The sequence below is a fragment of the Prionailurus bengalensis genome, chromosome C1, assembly GCF_016509475.1.
Source record: "Prionailurus bengalensis isolate Pbe53 chromosome C1, Fcat_Pben_1.1_paternal_pri, whole genome shotgun sequence".
In the NCBI taxonomy this organism is placed as follows: Eukaryota; Metazoa; Chordata; class Mammalia; order Carnivora; family Felidae; genus Prionailurus; species Prionailurus bengalensis.
In genome coordinates, this window is record NC_057345.1 from 119,167,565 (window position 1) to 119,181,566 (window position 14,002).

At 51.0% G+C, this 14,002-nt stretch overlaps 1 protein-coding gene across 1 annotated transcript; it reads right to left on the bottom strand.

Annotated features, from left to right (window-relative positions):
* Positions 1-4,550: 4,550 nt before the first annotated feature.
* On the bottom strand, positions 4,551-13,492 carry TMEM177 (transmembrane protein 177). Its single transcript, XM_043576572.1, has 3 exons — positions 13,378-13,492; positions 9,914-11,565; positions 4,551-5,039 (listed from the first exon to the last, which is right to left on the bottom strand). The coding sequence occupies exon 2, from the start codon at positions 11,541-11,543 to the stop codon at positions 10,608-10,610; it is 936 nt and encodes a 311-aa protein (XP_043432507.1). The 5' UTR covers positions 11,544-11,565; positions 13,378-13,492; the 3' UTR covers positions 4,551-5,039; positions 9,914-10,607.
* Between the last annotated feature and the right edge of the window lie 510 nt (positions 13,493-14,002).

Below are 14,002 nucleotides of genomic sequence, written 5' to 3' on the forward strand. Positions count from 1 at the left end.
CTGCTTTGAGAAAACGGAGAGGGACCCTTTAAGTATTTCTCCCCGGCTGACACTAAGTTGAGTCTTGTCAGTAGAGGGCGCTGGAGGGTCGCTGGAGGAGGACAGGATTCTTCTCTTCCTCAAGGTCCTGTCATGGCGGTCTCTGTAACGCAGGCTCCTCCAGAGCATGGCCTCCCCTGCGGTGTTTCCTGACCCGGGGACCCTTCAGTAGCTCCCCTGGGGCCAGTTCCCGGCGTTCCCTCAGGTGGCTCTGCCCTGAGAACCGTGGTCTGAAACGGGATTCTGAGCTTCATCTGAATTAGCTTACCGTGGAACCCAAAAGTGTGGCCCCTGCATTTGGAAGTTATCACCACCTAGGCGCCCTGCAGTTATACAAGTGTTCAGGAACATGTTCCTGCCTACCAAGCTGCTTTTGAATTTTGTTTTGTTGAAATACAAGAAGTAACAATGACAGCAGCAGTTAAGGTCACAGAGATCGTGAGGGAAAGGGAGACCGATGATGACTTCTGGATCATTTCCTTTTTAAAAAAATTTTTTTTCAACGTTTATTTATTTATTTGGGACAGAGAGAGACAGGGCATGAACGGGGGAGGGGCAGAGAGAGAGGGAGACACAGAATCAGAAACAGGCTCCAGGCTCTGAGCCATCAGCCCAGAGCCCGACGCAGGGCTCGAACCCACGGACTGCGAGATCGTGACCTGAGCTGAAGTCGGACGCTCAACCGACTGCGCCACCCAGGCGCCCCTGCATAATTTCCTTTTAATAAAGTGAAGAAGGAATTAGGTTACTTACCAGCGTGTGTGCGCGTGCATGTTCGTGCATGCATGCACGCGGGTATGTAATCCACTCCTTTTTCTTTGAAGCTCGTAAGATTAAAATAGGGAAGAAGTCCTACATATGTTACAATGATAGACTTTGGGGGGGGGATGTTTAGGAAATCAAAAATTCTCCAGGCTATCTTTTTTTTAAAAAGTTTGTCTAGGGGCGCCTGGGTGGCGCAGTCGGTTAAGCGTCCGACTTCAGCCAGGTCACGATCTCGCAGTCCGTGGGTTCGAGCCCTGCGTCGGGCTCTGGGCTGATGGCTCAGAGCCTGGAGCCTGTTTCCGATTCTGTGTCTCCCTCTCTCTCTGCCCCTCCCCCGTTCATGCTCTGTCTCTCTCTGTCCCAAAAATAAATAAACGTTGAAAAATAAATAAATAAATAAATAAAAGTTTGTCTATTTATTTTAAGTAATCTTATACCCAACATGGGGCTCAAAGTCCAGACCATGAGATCAAGAGCCCGTATGCTCTCTGACTGAGCCAGGCCGGCACCCCCAGCCTCTCTCCCTCTTCGTTTATGCTTGAGATACAATAATGTGCCATATTTGCCTTGAAATCTGTGATTATCAGAAGTTTTACTGAAATTCTGAAGAAATAATCCGTTTTCATCGGCTGTCTAGATGTCTTCGTGTCAGCTCATGAGACAGAGCTTGTTGATGGCATAGTTGGATGCTTCAGACGGGCAGCCATTACCCTTCAAAGAGGTTTGAAGGGATTTTTTTTTCCATGTTCAAATAGTTCCGGTTTCTGTAGAAACTTCATCTTGAGATTAGCCTCTGAGGGATGAGCTATCAGAATTCAAGTGAACAGCTCTTTGTTCCACTAACTATTCACTGTCAGGCAATAGCAGTAAAGGCAGTCAAGACGCAGTAAGCTTATAAAGTACTGTTTTCCAAAAGAAATTGGGAGGCACGTTCACCTTTGTTATTGTACTTTTGGTTATGCAAACAGCTTGATGACATAAATGTTTATGTTCCCTATACATCTGGTCAGAAATCATTTTTTGTGGGTGAAGTTAAACAGCCTCTGGTAGGACAGAATACTGGGTACAGAGTAAAAGACTACAATAAAATGCCAGCTCTGAAGAGGAGACTGGTTTACCCACCAAACATTCTGTGCCTCGGTCTAACATTAACACGATGTCTGTGTAATCTGACAAAAAGAACCAGTGTTGAATCCCATCATATTTTCCATCCTTTTTCATTAGCCCAGATTGCCAAGTGTGTTCTTCCTAAGAAGTTTGACTGAATCACTGTATACATTAACTGTCACAGGTGACACTTTGTCATTGTGAGAGATTTCAGTAATTAAAATAGGAAACCGAAGCTTAAGTTGTTTTCTTTATAAAAATTATGTTCCTTGTTGGCGCCTGGGCGTTTGTCGGTTAGGCGTCCGACTCTCGATCTCAGCTCAGGCCTTGATCTCAGGGTCGTGGGTTCAGGCCCTGCGTTGGGCTCTGCACGGGGCATACAGCCTACTTAAGAAAAATGTTTCTTGGAAGCACGTTACGATGGTTTGCGTGCTCTTATACACTGGATGTCTTAACCTGAGTGCAGTCCAGGGGATCCTTTCTAATTACGGGAAGGTACTCCTTTCCTCAACGCTGTGATCTGACCCGTGACAGATCTGTACTACGCGCTACGTACGTGGAGAACAAGTCAACTGCAAACCAGCTGAATGGGTGAATCTTATGCTGGTGCTGAAATGTCTTCAGAACAGTCCTCACGATTTCAAGGTTTGTTTTGAAATTTGCGAGTATCAAGTGTCAGTCAGAACCCAAGATGAAACGTTAATGAATGTTGAACTCTCATGCTTTATGTGTACTTCTTTCTTGGATTTTTCGATTCTCTGCTATTTTTTTTTTTAATTTTTTTTTTTCAACGTTTCTTTATTTTTGGGACAGAGAGAGACAGAGCATGAACGGGAGAGGGGCAGAGAGAGAGGGAGACACAGAATCGGAAACAGGCTCCAGGCTCTGAGCCATCAGCCCAGAGCCCGACGCGGGGCTCGAACTCACGGACCGCGAGATCGTGACCTGGCTGAAGTCGGACGCTTAACCGACTGCGCCACCCAGGCGCCCCAGATTCTCTGCTATTTTTACCGTACCGCTGCATTTACATTTCCTACACACCGACTGGGTGCGATTGAAATAAAATTGCACTACGCGTGCAAAAAAATTAGTGGTCACCAAGCTGCACGGCCAAGGTCACGGGCCTTCGCTGCACCGATCTCACGGTGCTGTCACTGCAGGTTTACTTGTCGGACGGGCCCTTCCGTGGGACTGCAAGCACCCCAGGACCTCACAGTGCACCTGACTGAGCAATGGAGTAATCTCATTAGCTCAGGTCCTCTGAGAAATAGACAGGAAGACAGGATTACATGTGTCGGGGGATAATGCCTGTGAAGGGCAAAGGGGTTGGGAATAGAAAGTGGAGGGGAGCTTTCGTATCACGATGTAGATCTGACTCCTGGAAAGGAGTGGGGAATAAAGGAGGATTGGGTAGCGAAGGGTCTCGGACCTAAGACAGACCTGCCCAGGTTACATACAGTAGAGTCCTGGAGCCACAGGCACCCACTGGAGAAGTCCCTCAGTTCACTGGAATGAGCCTGCCTTAGCATGGCCACCAGACCAGCCGTTGGCTGAAAGCAGCCTGTGAGAGGCATGGCCTCAGTGAGAATGCGGCGGTGGAGCGAAGGAAACAACAGCTGCGGCTGTCAGTCACTTCTGCTCCCCGCAGGTCTGAGCAGCACATTTTCATGATGGCTACGGGAGCTGACAGACAGAAGGTTGGCCACACCCCAAGGATACACAGCCAAAAGCAGTGATGCCAGAATCTGTCACCTTGATGCAGGGAGAGGGAGCGGGCCCATGGGCCCCTCTGAAAAAGCCTTCATACGCAAGTATAAACATATATAGCAGTAAATCCTTACATATATTGAAGGCATAGTCATTCCAAACTCCACGGGAACAGATTTACTTTCAACTTTGTGAATTTTTTTTTTTTAACGTTTATTTATTTTTGAGACAGAGAGAGACAGAGCATGAACGGGGGAGGGGCAGAGAGAGAGGGAGACACAGAATCGGAAACAGGCTCCAGGCTCTGAGCGGTCAGCACAGAGCCCGACGTGGGGCTCGAACTCACGGACCGTGAGATCATGACCTGAGCCGAAGTCGGACGCTTAGCCGATCAAGCCACCCAGGCGCCCCAACTTTGTGAATTTCTTTCCAGGTCCTACCCATGGGGCATTATTGCAATCATCATTGCAAGCAGCACTTCCTATTTTCTAAAGATTTGCTATTTGTAACTAATATTTCTACATTTCTATCATAACCTTCACAATTATGCTTTTTGGTGACCAAACAACATTCAACAGATGGATGTGCCATAATTTTCTAAGTCATTGCTGTTCAACATTTCTATTATTTTGATTTTTTTTTTTTAATGATCACCGCTAATGTTCTTATGTACATCTTTGGGCATATACTATTTAGTTTCTGTTAGGTCGTAGCTTTCGGATACGTTTCTAGGTTTCAAGTTACTGGCTCTAAAGATACAGTTTTGTGGTCATATCAAATTTTGCCAAATTGCTTTCTAAAATCATTATGTCAATTATGTTTATTATTTTGAGAGAGAAAGAGAGAGAGAGCATGCAAACAGAGGAAGGGAAGAGAGTGAGGGAGAGACAATCCCAAGCAGGCTCTGCGCTGTCAGCGCAAAGCTCAGTGCAGGGCTCAATCCCAAGAGCCGTCGAGATCATGACCCGAGCGGAAATCAAGAGTTGGATGTTCAACTGAGCCACCCAGGCACCCCAAACCATTGTTAATTAATCATGTGCATTAGTTAGCTGTTGTTGCACAAAAAATTACCATAAAACTAAGTGGTTCATACAACCCACACTTATTGTCTCACTGCTTCTGTGGGTCAAGGATCCAAGCATAACTTAGCTGTGTCCTCTGCTTCAGAGTCTGTCACAGGTTACAGCGAAGGTGCTGGCTGAGGCTGTTGTCTCTTCTGAAAGCTCGACTGGGGACAGATTATCTTCCAAGCCTACTCAGTTGTTGTCAGAATTCAGTTCCAGCTGTTGTCAGAATTCAGTTCCTCATGGGCTGTTGGACTGAGGGCCTCAGTTCTTAGCCAGCTGTTGATCAGAGATGGCCCTTAGTTCCGTGCTATGGTGAGGCTCCAATATGGCAATTTGCTTTATCAAAGCATGTATCTGAGAAGACAATAGAGTCTGCTAGGAAGACAGAAGTCACAATCTTTTGTGACTTGATTAAAGAAGTGATACCCCCTTAATGTTGCTGTATTCTACTGTTTTGAACCAGGGGAGTAAAGACAGAGGATGACACAAGGCCAAGAGCACCAGGAATGGGGATCACTGGGGCCATTTTGGAGGCTGTTTACTACAAATGTCACCAAGAACATACGTTTGTACCAATTTCACAGCAACCACCCTAAAAGTGAATGGTCTAGCATTTTAAAATTACCAATATAGTAGGTGTAAGACTATTTCCCATTTTAATGGCCTCTTCTCTGGCCTGGTATCTACACCAAAGGGACATGGGTCCTTTGCTCTCAGCTGCTGCCACGTAATTTCCAAAAAGTTGTCAACTGATAGCAACTCAGCAAAGGAACTGACCTAACTGGGACTTTGAAAAGCTCTAAGCACAGACTTGTAGTAGGCAGCAGTGAGTTCCCTGGGAGGGTTCCAGCCTCAAGGAATTGCTGGTATTTGGGCAGCAACTCCAAGCTCTGAACACCCTAGTACCTGTATCACTTAAAAAGCAGGGAAATTTAGGAAATCAATCTTCTTTTAATTTTTTTTAACGTCTTTTATTTTATTTTTGAGAGAGAGAGAGAGAGAGACAGAGCATGGGTGGGGGAGAGGTAGAGAGGGGGAGACTCAGAGTCCAAAGCAGTCTCCAGGCTCTGAGTGTCAGCACAGAGCCTGACGTGGGGCTCGAACTCATGAACCGTGGGATCATGACCTGAGCCAAAGTCAGCACTCAACTGATTGAGCCACTCAGGTGCCCCAAAACCAATCTTCTTTGACTTCTCGACTGGGGACAGATTATCTTCCCATAATAAATAAATGTTTATTTATTTTTGAGAGAGAGAGAGAGAGAGAGAGAGAGAGAGAGAGAGAGAGAGCATGAGTGGAGGAGGGGTGGAAAGAGAGGGACACACAGAATCTGAATCAGGCCCCAGGCTCTGAGATGTCAGCACAGAGCCAGACACAGAGGTTGAACTCATGAACTGTGATATCTTGGCCTGAGCCAAAGTTGGACGCTCAACCGCCTGAGCCACCCAGGTGCCCCAAAACCAATCTTCTTTTAAAGCTTACTATATACTCTCACTGGGCTTCACATTTTGCAAACTTTATTTCACTTTCATTACCAAAATAATACTGTAAGCTACATATCAATGTCCCCATTTAATAGAAAACTTGGGGACCAAGATGGGACATCAGCTGTTCAAGGTCACTCTGCTAAAGTGGCAGGACCAGCATTTGAACCCACAGCAGGCTATCCTGTCTGTGTCCTCTCTCTGCTTCCTAAGGTAACCTTGTCCTCAGCTGGAGCCTCTGAGGGCTCCTAATGCTTGGTCCCTCCACTCCATTCTCACCTCAGCACCAAATATGACAAATCGGGTGTCCTTTCCTCTTCAGTTAGCTGAAAGGGTCTCCCCTGGAAGTTCCAGAAAGCTCTGCTCAGTGACCATTTTCTCCTGATGAGAGGTGAGGCTAGAGAGTCACCTCTAACCAGCAGGGGAGAAAGGCTGTAGAGGTTACAGTACAAGTTTATACCACAAAACCCTCGGGATAAATAGGACAGTGTAAACAAAGGGTTTGCAAAGGGGATCTGGACCCAGGCTCCTGACTTCAAATCCTTGTTCTGTTATTTTCAAAGCTTTGTGGCTTGGGGCCCATTTCTTCACCTCTCTGTGCTATTTCCTTGCTTGTAAAATTGAAATAACATTGGGGCGCCTGGGTGGCTCAGTCGGTTAGGCGGCGGACTCCGACTCAGGTCATGATCTCGAGGTCCGTGAGTTCAAGCCCCGCGTCGGGCTCTGTGCTGACAGCTCAGAGCCTGGAGCCTGCTTCAGATTCTGTGTCTCCCTCTCTCTGACCCTCCCCTGTTCATGCTCTGTCTCTCCCTGTCTCAAAAATAAATACACGTTAAAAAAAAATTAAAAAAAAAAAAAAGAAAATTGAAGTAACATTATCAACTATCTGTTCCAATTTGGGGATCAATGAAAACAGACTCTAAGAGCCTAGCAGAGTGTCTGCTACGTAGTAAAGGCGCTATAAACAATACTGTAGGGATGTAGTGGGCAGGAGGACTCACTGGGTGAGGATCCACAGGTCTCTTTCAGCCCCAGACTGTGATATCCACACACCTGGGGATGGGGGTGCATGGCACTGTGGATACTGGCTGCTGGGGACGAGTCAGGCTGCTAGGGTCAGGAATGGGCAGAGCCAATGATGGCATGATGGCTCTGGGGCTCCCTTTCCTATATTCCGGCTGTGTGTGTGTGTGTGTGTGTGTGTGCGCGCGCGCGCGCGCCTGCGTGCGCGCACATGCGCGCGTGCACATGGGGTGGGGGGATCTGTGTGCGTTGACAGAGCCTTCTGTCGGTCAGCCTACTTCGGAGTCTGCGCAGGACTGTTCTGGGTGGGGGGGGGGGTGGGTATCTCTGCACATTCACGCTCAGAACCAGGATCATGTGGGAGGGGGGCACGACTCAACAGGACAATGTTCTCTTGGGACCAGGGGCAGAGTGCTGACAGCTGAGGCGTGCTGCAGGCATCTGAGAAGGAAAGATGCAGGGCCGCATTTACAGGGTACCTTCCTGCCACCTGGTCTGTTACAGAGCTCTGGAGCATGCTTTTTCATCTTTCTAGGATCAACACCCAAATCTGTGTGCGAGGGCACAATATATCACAAAATTTGGGGGGGGGGGCGGTGACCTATTTCCTAAAGCCTCTTGGACACCCTGGTGGCCTGAGTGGTAATCTGTGCTCTATAGGAAGTGACCAGAAGTGTCCTGGTTTCCCCACAGAACAACAATCACAGAAGATCCGGGCCAGCCCCTGCCCTCGGAAAGTCCCAAGTTGGGAAGACAGGACAGGGTCACCTATGATTCATATGGCCTCACCCATGTGTGCAGCCAGCCCTACAGTAAATGCTCTGACTCTAGGGAGCCAGGCCTGCCTGTTGTAGCTTAAAAGTTCCATTCATTCATTCAAACATGTTATGGAAAGCCTCAGTGCACAGCAGTATACAAGACACTGTTCTTATAGACAGTACGTTTCAGTAGAGGAGATGGTAAGCCATTAGCTTCACGGTAACTTATGTAGTTACAGTTTGCACTAAGAGCTCGGGAGGGGTACAGGGTGCATGATGGGTGTGAATGGGGAAGGTTCCCAGGGTCAGGTCACTGGGTACTCCTGCAGAAAGAGCACTAAATAACAGAGACAAGAGCAAAATGGGAGAAAGCACCCCAGATCAAGGCACTGTGTGGGGAAGGAAGAGGAAAGCAGTGAGGGAACCAAAGTGCTCCTGAGTTTAGGATCCACAGAACCGGGAGAAGGGGACACAAGATGGTTAGAGAGGCCATTAGGTCCAGGCTCAGAGATGCAGCTCTGGCAGAAAGCAAGGGGATGTCCACAAACTTTTTTTTTTTTAATGTTTATTTATTTTTGAGAGAGACAGAAACAGAGCACGAGTGGGGAAGGGGCAGAGAGAGAGGGAGACACAGAATCCGAAGCAGATGCCAGGCTCCGAACTGTCAGCACAGAGCCGGATGTGGGGCTTGAACTCACGAGCTGTGAGATCATGACCTGAGCTGAAGTCAGACGCTCTACAGGCTGAGCCATCCAGGTGCCCCTAGCAGAAAGCAAGGGGATGTCTGCAAACAGTTTTAAGCAGACAGACCTGATTTTCCAAGAGCTGGGAGGGGTGGGAACAGTGGCCAGGAGGCCGGAGGGAGGAACTATCTGGGGAGGGCAAGGACAGAGCTGAGGGTTGCCTGGGCCTGGGCAATGTGCAGAATGCAGCAGGGAGGAAGGGGAGGGGCAGCTCACAGGGTGGAGGCTCTGGGCCAAGGTCTGGAAATTGGGCCACACGAGGCATGCGTGGGGACCGGGAGCAGCTGAGGAGTGCAAAGTTTGTGACATGGACTAGAGGGAGCCAAAGCAGCAGCCATCTCAGGGGATCACTACCCTTACCACGGGGGCTCCCTGTCCTTCCCTTTTGGGCAAGTCAGCAGGAATGCCTGGCGTGGCCATCCTGCTGCTCCTCTAGTATTGAACTCAGTGGGGCGGGGAGTGTAAGTGGATGGAGCTCACTGAATCCAGACCCCAAACCACATTTCTCCAGCCGAGATCACAGAGTCATACATGGGGGCAGCAGCCGGGGGACAGCCTGAGGGGCCCCCTGAAGTGGTACTTCCCAGAGCGGACATGAGTTCTACCACTCACTAACTCATCCACCTGCCTATGCATCCACCAAGTGTGTGCCCAGCGCCATCCCGGAGACCTGAGAGATGGGGTGTGTGGCCAGGCCGGACGTTGGGACCCACAGGCTGGCCCCATGGAGCCAGAGCACAGATCTGCAGCCACCGTGAAGGACCCAGAAGGAAGACATGCCACCCCTCCCTGCTCACTCTCCACTCAGCCTCCTGCAGGAACTGTCTGCCACTGAGTGGGCTTCCTGGCTCCCTGGGTGTGGCCTGATCTCTTTGCCCTGAGTTACCTTGGCAACGGGCCTGAATTCTTCCACTGTTCCGGGGAAAACATAATCGACAATGAAAAATAAAAATAAAAAAGGGAACCTGGCTTGCCGGCTACAACTGTCCCCACCTCTCCTCTGGGAAGGGGTCTCCTGTCCAAGGACCAAAAGTGGGGTCTGCTCCATCTGCCACTAGACGGCCCAAGGGAAACAGAGCAAGGGTGCAGCATATCCTTCTGGGCCCTGAGTGTGACACCAGGCCCAGTCCATTGCTCTCCTCCATCCTGCTTCCTCCTGGCCCCTGAAAACCAAGCTCCCTCTGCCCCCACCCCCGGCCCTCTCCTCCCCAGGCACTGACCATGCATCAGCAGGCTCCCTCCCTGCAGAGCCTCAGTTCTGCAATGGCTTGCTCCTTCCTCTTCCTTCAGCCACAGGTCTCGCCGGGTGTCAGCAACACCTCCACTCCCCTTCAGGCCCAGGGGCTCTCTCTGAGCATGCCATCTTCGCTGGACACATCACCCTTGAAGCTCTCCCTCAAGCTCCCACTTCCCAGCCTCTCCGGGCGACACTAGCTTCTCACCTGGGCCTCGAAGGTTTTCAATGTCTGCCACAGTAGAAGGAAATTGGGATTAGACCACCAGGTAAGCTACAGGGTGGTTGTTCACGTCGTGCAAGCACCTCCAGGGGGGAGAAGCGGCCTGACTCCCACAGGCGGCTGGTATTCAAACACCAAGGAGGGACATCCCATTTCTTCGCGGAATGTCCTCTTGGCCAAGCCCTTTCATTCACAGCTCACGCTGCCCCACCATCCTGCCAGGTAATTTACATCATCCCCATCTGACAGCTGAGGAAACCGAGGCTTAGATTCAAAAGGGACTTGCCCAAGCTCATCGGGATCATGAGTGGTGGACCGGGATAGAACCTAGGCTGTTTAATTCCAAAGTCTGACTTAATTGACAATGGGCTGTGGGTCCAGAAGTACCAAGAGAGCCCCCAGAGTCAACGGCAGGGTGGTGCCTGCAGGAGCCGCATCTGTCCTTGTGATGAGTCCCTCAGGAGCGGCCCGAGTTGAGGGTGGCCCTCCACATCTGCAGCACAGAATCCCGGCGGGTCGTGAAGGGTAAATGTTTGATGCGGAACCAGTGTCTGGGAACGATGTTCCCACTAGGCGTATACAGCTTCGCTCCGTGTGTGCCCAAGAGGCTGCGCAGGGCTACGTTGCCGGATAAAACCTTCTCATAGAACTCCACTCCACCCCGGGCATAGGCTGCAGACAGGGAGGCCGTGCGGCGGTCCAGCCAGGCTTCCAGGGCATGAGTGAGAGAGTCTGTGGAGAAGGCATAGGCCACAAAGCCCACCACCGCTGCCACCAGGTTGAAGGCAGCCCGTATGTTCATGGGGCCCCCATAGAGCCCCAGTGCATGCTTGGCACCCACGCCCAGTGCCCACGTTCCTGCCAGGCAAGCTGGGGCCGGCAGAGCCTGTAGGGCGGCTGCACTGCTCTCCAGGTACACCACTTCCTTGGCCAAGGCAAACTTCTGGGCGTCGCGGGACAGGGTCAGGGCATCTCTCAGCCGGGCACCTGCTGGGCTCTGCCAGTTCACTCTTTGCCCATGTACAACCACTGGATGATCAGTGTTGGTCAATGAGCCACCCAGGAAGCTGGCTGGGATGCCCACTACCGCCCCGGCGGGGAGTGTCGGGAAGCCAGCACTCACAGGCTGGAAGGTGAAGGTGGTGAAAGCCTCATAGCTATGGCCTGCGGGGACACCAATGTCCTGTAGCACTTCTTGGAAGAGCCTCTGCAGCTCTGGGGAGAGTGGGGCTGGCTGGCCCTGAGGCCAGTACTGGTATAGCCATTGGATCACAGGATCTGGGAGGACGTGGTATGAGATCTGGGCCCCAAATAGGCCTGCACAGGAACCCACCACCAGTCCTGTCCTGTGTCTCTGCACAAACGCTGCGGCCCGCCACAGGGGACCTGCCATGAGCGCTGCCACCGTTGTAAACCTGAGCCAAGAGAAAGAGAAGTCAGCCAACAGTTCCCTGGGTCTGCCTGCAGGCTGACCTACCCCAGGGCCACATCCTCTGTAACGGAGGCAATACAGCAAGGTGGGTAAGAGCATGAGCTCTACAGCCAGAGCTCCAATCCAAACTCCCTCTCTGTGCATCACCTTACCCATCTGCCAAACAGGCAAGGGACAAGGGCATCACTAGGGTGGCGGTGACGGGCATATGAATAAACATATGAATACGTAAAATAATCGGTCTGGCACAGCAGCTGACACCTCTTGTGATAATGCATGATTATTACGTTTAATAAGCACCAAGTCCCCAACTGCCTCATGACACTATTCATCCCATAGTGAGGCCCTATGTTCAACGTATAAAGTACTTCTTAGATGCTAGACACAACTCTTAGAGCTTTATATATATTATCCAACAATTGAATCCTCACAACTCCATGACCCAATTACTATTGACCCTATTTATTTGTTTATTTAAAAAAAATGTTTAATGTTTATTTATTTTTGAGAGGGAGAGAGACACAGAGTGTGAGCAGGGGAGGAACAGACAGAGAGGGAGACACAGAATCCAAAGCAGGCTCCAGGCTCTGAGCTGTCAGCACAGAGCCCGATGCGGGGCTGGAACCCTCGAGCTTTGAGATCATGACCTGAACCGAAGTCAGACGCCCAACCGACTGAGCCACCCAGGAGCTCCTACTGCCCCTTTTTTAAAGCATTGGAAACTGAGGCACGATAGGCTAAGTAAACTGGTCAAAACCCCAGACTACCAAAGTGGCAGTATTAAAGGTTGAGTTGTGTTCCCTCCAAATTCACATGCTGAAGTCTTAACCCCTGCCCCCCCTCTAAGAATGTAACTGTATTTAGGGATATAACTGTATTTAGAGATAATTAAGTGAGGTCATGAGGGTAGGTCCTCATCTAATATGACTGCTGTCCTTAAGAGAACACCTTAGGACACCGACACAGAGGAAAGACCATGAGAGGACACAAGCCACAGGTGACTATTTACAAGCCAATGGGAGCAGTCTCAGAAGACGCGTCATGCTGACGCCTTAATCTTGGACTTTCAGCTTCCAGATCCTGAGAAAACCAATTTCTGCCACCCAGTACTTGTCCTGGCAGCCCTCGCTGTGACTAACACAGGCACAGTATTTGAACACAGGCTATCAGGGGTCCACAGAAAATTTTTCATCTCAGAACAAAATTTAATGCTAAATTACAAATATATACAAAAGTAGAGAAAAGAGCACTTAGCCACTTAGCACTTCAACCAACTCATGGCCAATCTTGTTTCCTCTCTCCCACCCACATTCCTCCTCCAACTGGTTTATTTTGAAACACGTCCTGGGCGTCCTCTTATTTCATTCGTAAATATTTCAACAAGAATTCACAATTATTTTACTTTGGTTGAGGCTTACTGTCTTCCTGCCTCTGAAACGTGTTTAATTAGCAAGTAAGTTGCTACAAACAAGAACGTGGGGGTACCGGCTGGCCTATTTTAACAAAAAACTCCTAACGGGGCACATCACTTGGGCCTATTTTCCCAATGGAGAAACTAAGGCTAGGAAAGCAAGGGTCCTGGCCCGGGTCCCAACGTCCCCAGGCCCACCAGCGCCAAGGCCACGATCCAGGCTGGCCGAGGAGGGGCCGCGGGACCCTCGCGGAGGGCTCGCCGCCGGGCGTCCATCCCGGGCCCCAGGCTGCGCACCGCGGCTCGAAAGCGCTGCTGGAGTGGACGCTAGGGAGGGGGCCCTTCCCCGGCTCCGCGAACCTGCCGTCCCCTCCGCGCGCTCACCTTTTCCGCAGCCGCCACCTAGCACACGGCGACACGTGCGCGGGGCCGGCCCAGCGCAGAGCGCGGCTGGCCTGGGCTCCGGGGGCGGGGACTACAGGGGGCCTGGCGCAGAGCAGGCTCTGGAGGCGGGACAGGGGGGCGGGACGTCCGGGGCGGGGCCTGGGGCGGGGACTAGCTCGCTGGCGGTCGGGGTTGGAGCTGGAGGCTCCTCCCTGACTGAGTGCCTTGGGGCGGGGCTGAGGCCTGCGGGGTCCTCGCCTTAGGCTGTGCTGCCTGGGCGGGGGCTTCCTTCTCTCTCCCTGAAAGGCGGCCTTGGTCGCCTGTTTAGCCCTCTAAGAAACGGCGGCCCCACGTGGGTCAGGAGGTGACCTGTGGTTACGTTGCCTGCGGAGCCCAAGCCCACCTGACTGACAGGTCCGTGGCCTTTCCTGTCTGGAAGCGTTCACCGCCAGTGGTCTGCTCTGGGCTTTAGTTTACCGTAGCAGCTGCCCCCTGGCCCATGCCCCTCAAGTGATCCATGCTGTACAGCCCACAGAGCAGCGTCACACCTGTCACTTCATCTTCCCAGCAGCGCTGCTCGCCACCTGTTTTTTGTAAATAAAGTTTTATTGGAGAACAGCCATAC